The sequence below is a fragment of the Schistosoma mansoni genome (assembly GCF_000237925.1).
Source record: "Schistosoma mansoni, WGS project CABG00000000 data, supercontig 0194, strain Puerto Rico, whole genome shotgun sequence".
NCBI lineage: Eukaryota > Metazoa > Platyhelminthes > Trematoda > Strigeidida > Schistosomatidae > Schistosoma > Schistosoma mansoni.
In genome coordinates, this window is record NW_017386072.1 from 77,352 (window position 1) to 93,139 (window position 15,788).

Genomic DNA, 15,788 nt, shown 5'->3' on the forward strand with positions numbered 1-15,788 from the left:
GCATATTTCGCTTTATTTTCCAAGCTCAACGGATGTTTCTTAGTATAAAAAAGATGATTTATGTGGTTTAAGCAACTTGATTTGTCAGTTCCAAACTCTGTTCGGTCTATTTCAGTTTAAGCGACTGGGTATTATCAGTCCCACCGTGAAATACGTATTAAAATTGTATTGGCAAAATTAACATGATAAATTTATAACTATTTAACTCAGTTCCTGTTTCTTTCATTTGTAATAAAAAGACAACTGTCTCACACTCAACATGGTTTAACTCTGATGCTTATGACTTCTCACTAAAATTCCAGGAGTTGTATCTTGAACTTAGTCACTAGTCAGCATAGAATTACTATAAGTATGAGGATTTTGTGGAGATCGTCAAGATTTTATAGTTGAAAATCACAAACTGATCTGAACTAAACCAACATTGAAAATAACTGTTCAGTGTTGTTGTTTTTCAATAGTGAGCGAGTGCGGGATCGTGGATGCGCACTGTTAAGTAGTCCCATAATAGGACGAAACGGCCGTCCAGTGCTTCCAGGTTTCCGATGGTGGTCTGGCTTCAATTGATTCATGATTTCAACAGTGAAAATACTAAATTCTCCACAAAACCCCCTCCGATCAATAGTGATCTATCAAAGATTAGCTCATGATTTAAATTATAAAAATTTTTGTAATCTGTATAAAACCTATTCTAACTTTGTATGTTTGTAAACCTGATTAAGAGTTTTGAAGATAATACTTAAACAACAATCCTCAACAACACATTAGAAAGAGATATTATTGGCAATCAAGTAACAATATCCTAGCCAAAGGAGTGTTTGCCAGTTCAGTTTATGGTAGTGAATGAATCAAGTCCCGATATAATTGTTGTCACAGAAACCTCGCCAACCGTAGATATAGACAGTTCTCCTATCACTGCAGGCTACATATGTATCAGAAGTGATGGATCCATAATTCACAAGGGAGGAGACATGACGTTATGTTTTAGGGATCACTTTTGTATACAACCAGTCAACAGGGGGCGAATGTTGGTCGTACGTGTGAGGCAGCATGTTGTGAAATTAAGTCTAGAAAGGGGTTAGTGACTATAGTAGGAATATGCCGTAGTCTACGTTGTCTTGCTGGCGACTTTATCTTAAGACACATCTGTTCTTGGAATAGGGCGCACTGCATACCAACTGGATAGAACTTACGGCATTAGGTGGGGTGGTTCGTTTGCGACCTTCTATCAACCATTATTCAGTGTGCACTTATACAATGTATCGGAAAACCGACACACATTATCTTGGGACGTGATTCATTGTTGGTGAAACTTGTGTTAACACACCACAGTGACAATATTATTAACATTCAGCACCTTACACCACTAGGTAATAGTGATCACGTTGCACTTTACTTCGGGTTTCAGACACACGGTATACAACATGTATCTGCTCCACCCGTCCCAATATCTGGCGAGCTGATATTCTGGCAATCAGAGACAGTACAATCTCGACAGACTGGTCGGTCGATGCGGGTGGATCGAACGAAGACGAATTGAATAAGTTTAAGGCTACGTTCCAGTACGTAACATCACCGTTTACCCTATGATCAAAAGTTAAGCTATCACATAGCACTTCATGGATTAATAAGGAAACCCGAAAGCTGTCGAAGTGTAGGAAACACTTCTGGGACTTATTTTCGTCATGGGATACAAATCCTTTAAGTGTGAATACCGAAAAATTGGGAATATATGTAAAAACACCATAGCTAGATGCCGTACTATTTACGAAAGACATTTCACATATGTTAGCCGCATTTTCCGGAATGACTGTTTTCGTACGTTAATTGGGGAACAAAATATAGTGATGACAGCCCCCCATTAATGTTACACGAAAATTCAGATTTACTAGCTGGATCAGATCTGGCAAAATCTGAGACTATCAAAATATTTTAGCGAAGTTCACCCTATATGTATTGTTAAAAAAATTCTTGTCGTAATCACACCAAGATACCAGCCATAGGACCTGTACATGTGACCGATGAAACTGTTCTTCTATTGATCACTGACATCAAACATTGTAGGATAATGGGGCCCTGATAAGTTAAATCCACGACCGCTGTCATCGTTTGAGGACATTATTTCGAGACCATTCGCGACACTCTTCAACATGTCCCTTCCACTCACTCGACTCCCTAGAGATTGGAAAGATGCTATAGTCAGTCCTATATTTAAGGATATTCAGAAACAGATCGCATCTACTTATCGACCTGTCAGTCTAATCAGCATAGTCATTAAGTTACTTAAAAAGATAATTAAGGTTAGGTTACTATGTCACATAGATTCGTTAACTCACGAGCAAATCGGGTTACGGAACAAGCACTCATCTTTGAATTATTTTCTGAGGAAGAGGATTGTACAGCAGCCCTAGATAACGGCCCGTCTGTCAACGTGATATTTGTAGACTTGAGCAAAGCGTTTGAGAAAATTTCACGCTTAGGTTCAATGAAGAAGCTCTTGAGCATCGGTGTAGTAGGTGTTGTACAGGAATGGATAGGAAACTTCCCACTTGGCTGCAGACAGAGACTAAGGGTCAATGGAAGGCTATCTGAATGGGAGCCGATCAAAAGTAGCGTATCCCAAGGCATCATCTCATGTCATCTACTTTTCCTTCTCTACGCCAATTAATTGTCACTACTGACTGAGTCGTCGACATAATTGTTTTCAGATGACGTCAATATCTGAAGAACAATAAGAACCGAGGCTCGTCATTTTGGTCTACAGGCTGACATAGACAAATTATTTAGATGGGTTCGATGTTGGGGCTTGGAATTTAATTCTTGGATGGATGTGCTCTTGCACATCGGACACGGTAACAGTTGCCAGTATAGTGTTGATGGTACATCTCTTCTATGCGTGCGGGAACATAAAGACTTAGAGATAATAGTAAGTCACGACTTGAAAGCAACTACTCATCGCAACACCGCAGTTACCAAAGGGTTTCGCGCTATATGGTCACATCACCGAGAACTCAAATGCTTTGACAAGCAGATATGTCAAACACTGTTTACCACCTGTGAAGACCACACATAGAGCACTGTACCCAAGCAACTAAATCATGTTCTATTAAAAATACTAACTCACTTGAACGTGTGGAAACAAAATTAGTGGAGGGTCTTTCTAAACTCCTTCACGATGAGCGCTTATGAACCTTTTCGCCTTGCCGTATAGTAGGATGCGAGATGACTTTATATTGGCATTTCGTATCCTTAATTGCCATTTGGGTGCTGATGTGTCTTATTATCTTGCTCTCACCAGAATTATTATTCTCAGAGGTCATAGCAAGTAGGTTCACAAACCGCGGCCTAATAAACCTAAAGTGGTTTTCCGTTGTTCTCATCGAGTGGTCGATGACTGAAACGCCTAACCCGAACAATTGGTATCAGCCCCATCATTGAACATTTTCAAGGAGAAGTTGGACTTTCACTGGATGGCAAACTGTCATACAAGTCCGTCAACTTACTATCCTTATTACTGAAGAAGTGGAACATATTAGGGAGAAAACTAAAGACATATAATGGACAACTGGTAAATTGTATTTTAAATACAGGAGTCTCCCTCAAATAACTTGAGTTTGTACAATAAACACCTATATACGAAACTAACTTGTTTATCTATTCCAGTGAAGTAACTTCTGTCATCACATAGCAACACAGTTTTGAGTTGTGTGCAAATATGAGTAGGATAAAATATGCAACAGATGTTGAGAAATCAGTCATAACAAATAATTTTGAAGCGCGTGGCTGGACAGTTGTGCATCCTGATGAGGACTGGAATATTTTCTGGGCTTCTGTTCAAAGTATACGCATGCTCTTTAACAATGACACATCATATAGATTATCAGATAACCAGGTTTTTTCGATATTAAATTGCGCTAACTAGTTTAGATTGTAAACCACTTCCCAAACCATTTTGAACTTACCAGAAAAGATCTGATGGTCAGAAATATTAAAAGGTACAGGCGTGAATTGGAGAGGGAGGGAAACCCGTTGGCTGTAAAAGATGACACTGGGAAGTATTTATTCTTGGATTTTATACCAGTCACTTATATGCTGCCACAGGATTATAACCTATTTGCAGAGGAGTTTAAACGTAATCCTTCTTCTACATGGATAATGAAGCCTAGTGGAAAAGCCCGTGGAGTCGGTATTTTTCTGATTAACAGACTTTCTCAACTTAAGCGATGGTCTAGAGATGGGAAATCTGGTTTCATTGGTACGACACCAACTTGTAGAGATTCTTATGTTATATCAAGGTATATCGAAAACCCACTCTTAATTGGAGGTAAGAAGTTTGACCTGCGCCTTTATGTCCTTGTTACTTCGTTCAAGCCTCTCAAGATATACGTGTATAAGCTAGGGTTCTGCAGGTTTTGCACAGTTAGATATAATTCGGATGTTAGTGAGCTAGATAATATGTTTGTTCACCTAACTAACGTTTCAATACAGAAGCACGGAGTTCACTATAACAGTATTCATGGTGGTAAATGGACAACAGAGAATTTTCGCTTATGGTTGCAGGGAACAAAAGGAAAACCCGTCTCAGACAAGCTATTTGATGAGATTCATTGGATAATAGTACATTCCCTGAAAGCAGTCGCAAATGTGATGATAAACGACAGACACTGCTTTGAATGTTACGGTTACGACATAATAATTGACGACAATTTTAAGCCATGGCTTGTGGAGGTAAATGCATCTCCATCTCTGTCAGCTACAACGGCTAGTGACCGCATTTTAAAATACAAATTAGTAAACGACGTCATTAATATTGTTGTACCTAACGGAACAGTTCCAGACGTCAAATCTAATAAAAATGTCACTAAAGAACAAATGGGACAGTTTGACCTACTTTACGACGAGGAAAAGGCATTAGAAGAATCACCTGCAGCTACGAATGCTCAACCACAAAAACAACATTCAAGTTCCTCTGGAAACATTCCTAGTAATTCTTCTCAAACTGGACTAAAAGGAAAACGTGAAAGTCGAATGAGCAAACAAAGAGATTCTTCTACTAAGTGAGCTGTAATAAAAATAGTAGTATGTGTACTAAGCAGAGTTTTACATCCGTCCTTATTTACTGACACACTACTATTGGTCTCAAACTTCAAAATATCAAAAGAAACCTAAGGATTCAAAATAACCTTTATAGAAATGGAATTATACTATGAATTCTTACTGCTAAGGTAAGACTCGTCCAAATAGAGTTGATATGGATGTTGAAGTTCATCTATTGAAAATCGCTACTACTCAATAAAACTGCTAGAATACTAAAATCTTTTAATTCCAGAACTGAGATATGTTTATGCATTGCATACTAATAGACAAGTCACGAACTCCAGTAATAATAATAATTTCAAAAATTTATGAAACTGGTCAGATAGTGTACAATCGTATATTTAAAGTCAGGGATACACATTAAAGAGGACAGAAAATTAAATTCAAAAGGCAATCCGTCATACTGAACATTTCGACTCAAGCTTAATATCATCTCTCACGAACTTAAATAGGTAAATTATTGGGAAGTTCCAAAACACTTAACAGGTGCCTCTTATTGAATTCAAAATGTGAGGTAAACTAAATCCAGATAAGTGAGCAAAGATATATTTAGAGTTTTATGTAGTAAATTTGGAGAAATACTATGATGACTGTCTAGAACTGAGAAGTTTTAGCTAATTTATAAACCACTTTGAAACACGATAAAGAAAAAATTAGTCACGTATGTAAAATGCGTGTGTTTAGGACTTAATACGGTAGTTTATATAATGCTCGCTGTAAAACATAGTTTGATCCACAAAATAAACAAATTTAGTAGTTCTTACATATAAATAATATTAGTTGTAAGAGTATATATTAGACATCTGGTAGTAAGGTTTAAGCATCTGCCTCAATAAAGTGACACATTGTTACTCTAAAGATAATAGGGACATCACTTATTTAACCCCATACTACGCCTATAGGAGTATATACCTTGATAGGTGAGACATATATATAGGGATGGAGGATTACATTAAGCATTTACATCTACTACTACTTTCAGTCGCGTAACAATCATGAACCACTGCCGCTCTCGTGCGAGGCAAATTGCGTAGGTACACCTGTATTCCCAGTGTTGGTACATTTTGAAGCTAGTCACTACCGCTAGTGTTACTTCTAACTATTTGACAGTCTGGAGTTCGACTTTCCTCAAAGTTTTTTTCAATATGGGAAGACTATTAAAACATCTGAAAGTTGGGCAACTTCTGATTTATCAATAGTCTTTACTTTTCAATGATAGAGACTAGACAGAAATATTAATGCTTTATAGTTTTTTTACGGACACAAACCTAGTCTTCGGTGTCTTTATCATTTCCATTCAAAAGTACTGTGAGAATTTGAATACTTAGGGTGTATTCAACCTCAATGGAATAAAAATATATAACAGAAGCAATGCGAACTATCGACCTGAGTTTCTGTTGGTGCAAACGTTCCCTCAAATCTGCAGAAAAACCCTCTTAATGAGCCTCAATAAATAGAAACATGTCCAACAATACAGAGATTCTCCTCAGTCTTATAATGAACTAAACTAACCAGCTAATCAATGCTACAAACCTGGAGTATGAAAAGCACAAAGGGTTATATACAATAAAATTAGTTACTATTTCTTGACTAATTATAAATTAGGTCTATGACTTCATAGCTAAGTGAAGTTCTCGGATGTATGGTGAGAAAATTAAAGGGTTTTCTGATTCATAACTTAAAAAGACAAGTGATTATTCCATAGAACTTCATGACATACAACAAAAGTGTAATGAATGTTGAGCAGATTATAATAAACAGGGTAAAAATGCATAAAAAATTAGTTTTGCCACTTTTTAGTAACTTTAAAGGCTGGTCCATGACCTGGAACAATGTAGTCAAAGTTACCGATAATGAACTCTCGGCTTTTTTGTTGTATGCTTATATTGTTACTAGACGAATGCCACAAAGATGGATCAATAGTATCTTGCTCGCATTCAAACAAGTCACCCACTATGGCAACACGGCCGAATTGATCAATATCCTCCACAATTACTGATATGTCTGATAAAGTGTGCCCAGGTGTAGATATTATGTGAATAAAGGAGTCGATCTCATAAGGCGTTTTGAGGATACTGAAGCAATCTTTAAGACCTTGAACTTCAAGATTCTCTCCCACAATCCGAGTAGAGTTTGGGAAGATATGTAAGCTTCCAATATGATCGACGTGATCATGTGTACAAATAACAAAATCAATATCACAAGGATTTACTCCACGAGACGAGAGCTGTGAAAGAAGCCATTGCGAATCCCATGGACTACCAGGGTCAACAAGAATCAATTTAGGTCCTTTTAGTAATGATATTGTACAGGCAGAACTAAAGTAGTGATCTGAAATACGCCTTGTCCACCCAATACGAATAAAGTCAATCGAGTATTTCATTGAATATGTGATGAATGACTATAGAGAGATGCATTAGAAATAAAATAAATCCAAATTTGATCACAGTTCACCACATTTAATCTGATGCATTGGCTAAAATTCAAGGGATAAAGAAAAGTTTATTGTAATTATAGTTATTATAAATATGTGCTTACAATAAAGAAAATACATACCAAAGAATGATGGAGGGACGTTAACTTAGTCGCATTGATTAAAAATTTCACTTAGGAAGTAAAAACGTATGCAAACATTGAGGGGAAGACACAGTAAACAAAGTATATGTTAACAGTGGTCCTGTCTGTCAAACATGCTCATCAAAGTAGGTTTTGTGGAGGTTCATATGCGTTATACACTTAATGAAAGCAAACAAGTGAATGAATTGTTTACAAATGAGTTTGATACAGAGAAAGAGAATACGGCATTGAAAATCTATTACTTAATAGCATCTTATGAATAAAGCAAAAAACGAAAGTAGAATATGTGCCGTTAGGTTTGTATCTGTTTAAGATTATGTTAACAGACAAATTTTCCAACCTAATAAGCGATTAACTAATATCACCTCTACATACATTTCGTCTAAACAGGCAGCTCATCTCAATATATTACATATGATTATTCTGTGACAATGACGAATATACATCACTGATAGACATTAATAAGATAGCTAGAGTAAAACACGCCTATACCTTAATATCCGACAGATAAGCATTTAGTCGATATCCCCATTAAAATCTGTAAGCCATCGGTTATTCTACCTGTTGAAAAACACAGGATTTATAAACCAATATTTACACTTTAATCTAACAGCGAGTAATCTTAGCGACCAAGACCATGAATTGACTTAGTTATGTTCAGCTTTTTATAATCACTTCTACTACAATTAACGTGTTAATTCAAGGTTGACGGTAATTTATTACTTATAATCAGGGAAACTCAATCGAGGTCTAAAGCCTCGTGAAGCGACTCACTACATTTAACAACTATACAGAGCCTGACAACTGTATTGAATATTGCACGGTTCGGCTCTATACAAACAGTATTCAAAAGGTATGTATAATCAAATACATGAGACCTATTAACGTCATATGATACACGCGAAAGGTAACATGCTACGTGGGATTTGAAAAACAAATCCCAAAGATCCTTAGATTTTAGCTCAGTGTTTGGAATCCTCCATGTTCTTTCGGTACCTTCAATGAGATTTACTGTGTCGTCTGTGTACTTTGGGTCGGCCAGACAACACCTCAGGCAGAAGCCTAACTGGAAAAGTCAGAGTTAAGTCTGTGCCCATTAAATTGTTGACCAATGATAGTGAACGCTGTTAGTAGATACAACTCGTTAGCTTAGTTGTCAACACTCCACAAACTGTTATAGAATTATATGAATAAGAATACAGTACCGTTGGACATATAGTATATTCACTTCCGAACTTGTGTTAGACACCACAATACAGTCTGATGGAGTCCATCAACGGTGGTTTAGTGGTTAAGGTGTCAAACTGTCAGTCCTATGTTCGAACTCCGCTCTGTCTACTTTGGTCTGGGCGACCTAGTAGCATTACTAACCCTCACAATTCAAATGTGGGTCATACTCAATAAATGAGTGTATCCGATTAAAGAGAATTTACTAAACTTGTTGTTTTTTGTTTTAGAATCAAGTAAAAATATGACCGATGAATATTAGTGCCTGAAACCGACTTGCTTTCATGAACTTGTCATCACCGACCTTCAGTTCTGTGGGGCTTTTAATCGAATTGATTTTGTGCTCACTGGGGAACGATTCATTATGATGACCAATAATCGAAAATAATCAGTAAAAACAATTCTGAATTGCCGTACCACAGCTTATACCTCGGTTAGTCAACCTAATAATTTCTGATGGCTATATTTGGAGAACTATGAAATCCAAGCCCCCAAGTTATGGCACTTCACTGTTTCAGATCTATCACGGCCTCAAATAGTTTTATAAATGTGAGAGAAGCAACTTTAATGTATTAATCACATTTCAGTCAGATCATGCATGACAGAAGCATTGTATTACGTTGGTTAAAGTGTTCCCTGGAATGTTCCAAATAAACTTCCAGCTTTACATGGTAAGTTTACAAGTGAAACATTTCCTCCATTGATAGCCCAACCACCATGATATCCCAGCCAGGGACTTTTTCAGATCAAAATTAATTACAATCATTACAGCAAGCAAATTTGGAACTGTATCGCGAATATATTATAGGCTTGATCGTTCAAACTCTAGGTTAAACACAAACCAGCCTCGCCTAGTTAATGATGTGAGATGAAGAGAAATGACTTTTTATATGATAAGGCGTGTATCCATTAAGTGTTGAGTTTCCATTGTATGAATAATTTCCACTAAAAATCTATCATAAATGCTTGCCGCAATGAGTGATGATAAAGAAATGAGGAAAAGTGTCACTTCGCACTTCTTTCTTCTTACTACCACTATTATTTATTTTCACAAGTAACTCCTATTGACATTCTTATAACTCTAAGGCAGTGATCTTATAGCAACGAGATGAGATAGTTTCCTTAATAAACAGAAAATAGTAAAAGCAGGCATTCTATTTATTAAGTCTCTGGACAACGTATTCTATAACTCATTTATACTCGGCAAAGAATAAACAGACATACCAACGTAAAACACAAAGCAGTCCCACCATTTGAGATCTATTACAGTACAGGAAAAATACAACTAAAAATGGGAAGACAATACAATGAATAAGGTAACGATGTTTCTCAAAATTTATGTGATCAGAAAATATTAAGTATTTTTCTAAATACACTAGTTTATTTAACTTATTGTAGTGAGTGAAAAACAAGCAGTAGCTCATTATTATTCAAATATGTCAGGAACATCGATAAGGCATATGATCATAAGACTTTAAATATGAAATGTTTGTGATACTTTATATAAAGAAGGTTCATCTACTTGTTTTCATACATAATAACTGGATGCAAACTTTTGTTGTAAGCTAAGAATTCTTTCAAACTCCACTGGACCAATCAGAATGTTTGAATTTCACCACCTTTTGAAACTAGAATACGTATAAATCCAAAATTCTAGTCATTAAATAAGGCAGTAAGATAAAGAAAGTTACATTAAGGAAAATCGAGACAACCTAGTATTCCAGAATGATTTTCGTAATTTTTTATCGGTGGACTGTTACGAAAAGTGAATACAATACAATAAGCGATAGAAGTATAATTTATATTCGCTTTAATAAAGTCGTTAGATTTTTGTGCATAAATTGTATTTAGGTCGAAATTCTTTGATTGCAAGACCATCCACAAGATAAGTACACAATATTAAGCTTGAATTCCACAAACAGTATCCCGATGGCTCCATTTCAAACCCTCCGAACTAATAGCTGGTAAGCACACAAACATAATAATTCTCTGCAAAACTTAGCTGCCAGTTGATCTACTCTATGAGGAACAATGCCAAAAGACATAACAGCGGGTAACCTTGACGATGTTGATCGTACCAACATTTAACAGTTTTTTAACTAGGTTCCTGGAGAATGGGGACAACAATCCAGCCTTTCCAAGTGTAAAAATGTGTTTTGCTCTGAGACAGATCTTCAAGAGCAACTAGTTCAACATTATCAGTCAACAAGCGTGGAAGTTTGGAGTCTATGTGACTTGGATAGTTCTATCCTCAAGCAGATAGTCAGTGATAAGCTGTTTAGAGTTTTAACGGCTTCAAGTGTAGTGAATTCAGTTAGTTGGCTGCATTCGTAATTCGATGAATTTTCTTGGCGAATTTAGAATTCGTACCAAAATACATGATCTGTAAGGACTAGCTTTTGCCATGTCAGTAGAACGTTAGTGCATTTATTGAATGGGACTGAAATAAAAGAAATATAAATCATCAAAACTACCTGTGTTTCTGTGAAAGATATTGGGAATATGATAAATGGGAAAGTCAAAAGGCTAGGGAAGAATGAGAAAACAGAAAATTCAGGTAACTCAGCTAGTAACGCATTAACCTGTCAATTCATTTTGTTTTCAGTAAGTGGAAGCCAGTTCGTAGTTATGATTATACTTCATAGAAAACTACCAGTTTGGAAGGCATGGTTAATGTAACGCGACATAAGCAATATCCAAGGAATATCAAGATAAAAAGCAATTGAAAGCGCGTCATGACAGAGAATCGGTAAAATATACAATGGGGAACTTTGAAACAACCCACGTGGTCATGAGCAACCGATGAACTGAATTATGACAAGCACAGTGCGCTTGACCAGGTTATATTTGATACAACTAAAAGTCGACTTAGGGTGGTGCTAATTAAATAGACGAATATATCCATCTAATAAACTTATAGAGCTATGAAACGCTATTTTACGCTCATTATAATGAGCGCAAAATACCATTCCGATAACACTATAGTGTTATCAGAATGGTATTTTGGAAGGAAAAAATCTGAATCTCTGCTTGTTTCCACTAACCGTTGCGTCCTAACAAGCACAAATGACTGACCATTTACGCGTAAGGTCAACTCTGATCACATTACACTTAGGCCGATGAAGTTTTTTAGGGGCAGTGTCAAAACCAGTTTCTCAACAGACAACTACCATCATCAGCGAACCACACATCTTGAATATTAGCCAAACGGTGCCTTTGCTTTTGACCATAAGCCTCCTCAAACTTCTTAGAACTGTGCCTCATTTACGGCCAGTGATGTCAACAGCTGGGCACGGAATAAAAGTCGGATCCTTTCAAAGTCGTCCGCCGTTCCGTTTCAACGACCTTGAACGGCCTGAAAAGATGCTGGCAATTGCTGAGGGTCTGTTGAGTTGCACGAATATTAGGTTTTCTCATATGTAAGTGGTCTTTTGCTGCAGCGGAACCACAAAATCATTGCGAAGAACATTGATTTAGCCCTCTCTGTCTTAAAGAGCACACGCTGGGTCGATTGTTGATTCATAACTACGCGATCTCCCCATTTTGGGGAAAATTTTATATAGTTTGGGCAAATTTCGGGAATGATTTTAATCGAGGGCGTCCTGTTCTATTTTTCTGGGAGAAAAAAGAATTGCGATCAAATGTAACCTGGATCGTGGATAAATTGTGACATGCCGGTGTCTTTGACGTCATATGCCACTGGCATACTTAAGAAGACGAACTCTTACACGTAAGCTCGACCAATTTCAAAATATATACTGTATAGTTCATCGTATTCTTAGACATCGCAGTCGATGGAAGACAAATAACACTCACACCTTCCATAATAACAGCAATTTCACTACCCAGACAAAGCAAACAGTATATACATATTCAACGAAGCCAATTTTTACTTGAGAATCATCAATAAGTAGGTAAGACTGTCTTGTCTTTGTGTAGTATTCTTTGCGATAGAAAATGTGGATCTCAATGCAACACGTGTGGAGACGTGACAGGAACTGTTTACTATAAGAAGTTCTTTGTAGCAGTATTTTTAACTTAACTATATGTACAACTCGTAAATTGATTTTTCTGCATCAAATGTTGCCGTTTCTATAGCATTAGTAATGATACATCAATAAACTTTTGCCCAATTTTTGTTGTCCTCTTCATAGTTTCATAGGGAGATATGCCAAAATTCCTAACAGGTAACTGTTTGTGAAAATTATAAAGCTACTAAGCGTCTGCTTTATAAGTACTCATTTCGTTATGAAAACGTGTGGTACTGCATCAGTTTAGACGTTTCGCCAGAATGTTGTGTTGTATGCATAAGTTTCTTTACTGTGACAGTTTATTCGGACGAATACTTGTAGTGACAATGTTTCCTAACAACATGGTCTTCCGAGCCAAGCAAATAATGACTGGAAAGATGTATATTCGACATATAACACTTGGAGAAGGTCGGCAGTGGTGGATGTGGAGACATTTATCTAATCGGATGGCATTTCTCAGTCTTTCAGACTTGTTCATTATGTATAACTTATTACTATTCACATTAAATATATTATCCTATCCCTAGCATAAATGTGTTCTTCGGAAGTTCTAGGTATACCTAGGTTCCTGCCTGGAGGTATTGTTGATCTACTGTTACTAGACACGGAAGTCTGTTAAGCGGGAGCTTCTTCTATTCCGTCCACAACCATTTGAACCTTTTGAATGTTTGTTAATTGTCACGATACGATGAGTCAGTACAGACAGTGATGCGACTTCCACGGAAGATCTTACAGATTGGGCAATCACATGACAAATTTACCGTATTCGAATTAGGTCTATCATCAAAGTAGTATTAGCACTGGACTAGACTATAATTATACAAACTAACAAGATTTATGATGCGAAAAACTACACAGTTGTTATATTTATATTTAGTTAATTCATTAGATTAATAATCGTGGCAGTAGTCAATATAAAACACAGTTTTTGTCAATTTGTAAATTGTTTCTCCATATAATCTTCCATATTCAGAAATTCGCAAAGTTGTTCACCGGCGCAGACCTGATTATTAGAAAGGTTTGAGCCTCCTAATTAGTTGTCAGAAGCCATAGATTGCATGCCAGAAAACGTATGAGGACCTTCTCAGCTTCATGCAATTCTGAAAAACAACAAGTCAGTCGTGAAACAAACGATTGAACCTCGTTATCAGTATCACACTCAATAAGTAAAGGTAATAGCAGCTAACAGGATGTACCTATAAGTGTCTTAATTGTTGTAAACAGTACTCTTCACTTTCTAACCTTCCTAGAATTTCATCTAGTTATTCGGTGTGAACAAACAGACTGCAGACACCAAATAAACAGATTCAAAATCTTTAATTAGTAATACGACGTTCATAAAACTGTTAGCAATTCACTGTGCACATACAATAATAAAATAACTGGTGAGCACTATTTTGATGTTACTTGTCAACATGCAGTAAAACCTTGTTTGTGATTTGGTCAGTGATTTCAGATTCTGTTAACAGAAATTTATTCTAAGGGATTTTGTTTATTTATTTATTTATTTATTTATTTTTTAACCCTATAACAGACACATCATAAACTAGTATTAACCACGACATATTTTAGTTACCATGCTCAAAACATGCTCAAAAATGCATTGCTTTACTTATAAAGAATATTTGGCTAATTTATGTGGCGCTCACAGTAATGTTATACACATTTCCTGTATATGTTCAGAAAGCGAACAGAAAATGTTATCAATGTCAATTGCTACTCACATAATTTTTCTTTCTCAGATACCTTACATAATAATGTATCATTTCGGTCAAAAACGATTATACTTATAATGGGTAGAACTGTTTACGGCTGTCTATTCGCAAGTTATAAGATATTCATGGATAGCTTAAAGCTCAATTGCTTCAACCTACAATTTATAAACTACTAACACCTGTGTTCATCACTACCATAATTAGAGAGGTGTGTCATATTTGAGTGATTTTAGAGCCCATTTTTGCTTGAAACTCTGATTTCGGTCTATTTTTGACTTCATAAATAGTAAATTTCACTTGCCTGAGTTTGCATTGCTACAAACACTCACTCAAGTTATGCGCAACAAATACGTCAAACTACTAATAGGCTGGAATAAACGCTATGTAACAAACACAAAGATTACGAAAATTTACGTGTGATGGAAAAAATGTTCTTAATATCTGATAAATAACGACATCCAAAATCTTCAACAACATGTAACATGTAGGCGAGAACCCGTGGCACAACTTATTGACCGTACTTACCAGCTGTTACAAAACACTTTGAAATAGCAGTTATTACTCGAACGGTTCAAATAATTAAAAATGGAATAGAAGCTTTCACTTACTGTGCTTCCGATATCCAAAACTTTTGCATTTGACTCTTTCGGTATCTGTTTGCTTTCGGGTATTCGGTAATATCCAACTGATGATAGTCTAATCATTTCACTGCACTAAATCTAGTCAGTTTCGTTGTTATTTGTGAAATTTTATATCTTGCAATTCGATTCGGTGCGTTTGTTTCAGGGAAGTATGGTGTAAGGATGGCTCGTTGACAAACTCAAGGAAGCCCCAAGAAGCCCAGAAAGAGCCGAAGACATTCCACCCAATCGCCACTAGAGGAACACTTTAGAATGTCGACGTGTGGCTTCCCTATGGGATGGATAAGAAGGACCCACTATGTGCATATTGGCTGTCCGAGATGATGATTTACTTTCAGCTAAAAACTATCAATACATGAGATGTTTGTACTATATTTGATACTGTGTTGGGAATGACATTCCTACCAACTAGTATTCCGTCTTCTCTTGCGACGTTGCGGAGTCGATTGTTCAAGTAGTCTAGTAGTACGCGGCATAACAAGAATCAAAAGCTTTAGATATAA

General features: G+C 36.4%; 3 protein-coding genes across 3 annotated transcripts in view; 2 read left to right on the forward strand and 1 right to left on the reverse strand.

Annotated features, from left to right (window-relative positions):
• Smp_043910 (tubulin tyrosine ligase-related) overlaps positions 1–3,919 on the forward strand; it is a gene marked incomplete at both ends in the record, with an annotated part of 20,144 nt that extends 16,225 nt beyond the window's left edge. Inside the window, one exon of the mRNA XM_018793898.1 lies at positions 3,686–3,919. Coding sequence (XP_018647096.1) covers positions 3,686–3,919 — 234 coding nt within the window. The remainder of the gene's footprint in view (positions 1–3,685) is intronic.
• Positions 3,920–3,972: 53 nt separating this feature from the next.
• On the forward strand, positions 3,973–5,058 carry Smp_043920 (tubulin tyrosine ligase-related; the record flags this gene model as incomplete). The annotated part of the gene is made up of 1 exon (XM_018793909.1): positions 3,973–5,058. One exon carries the CDS (start codon positions 3,973–3,975, stop codon positions 5,056–5,058), a length of 1,086 nt encoding a protein of 361 aa, XP_018647097.1.
• Positions 5,059–6,812: 1,754 nt separating this feature from the next.
• Smp_043930 (hypothetical protein) lies at positions 6,813–7,556 on the reverse strand. Its single transcript, XM_018793920.1, has one exon. The coding sequence runs from the start codon at positions 7,475–7,477 to the stop codon at positions 6,875–6,877; it is 603 nt and encodes a 200-aa protein (XP_018647098.1). The 5' UTR covers positions 7,478–7,556; the 3' UTR covers positions 6,813–6,874.
• Between the last annotated feature and the right edge of the window lie 8,232 nt (positions 7,557–15,788).

Coding starts and splice junctions, on each gene's coding strand:
- Smp_043930 (XM_018793920.1), bottom strand. CDS start 7,477: ATGAAATACTCGATTGACTTTATTCGTATTGGGTGGACAAGGCGTATT.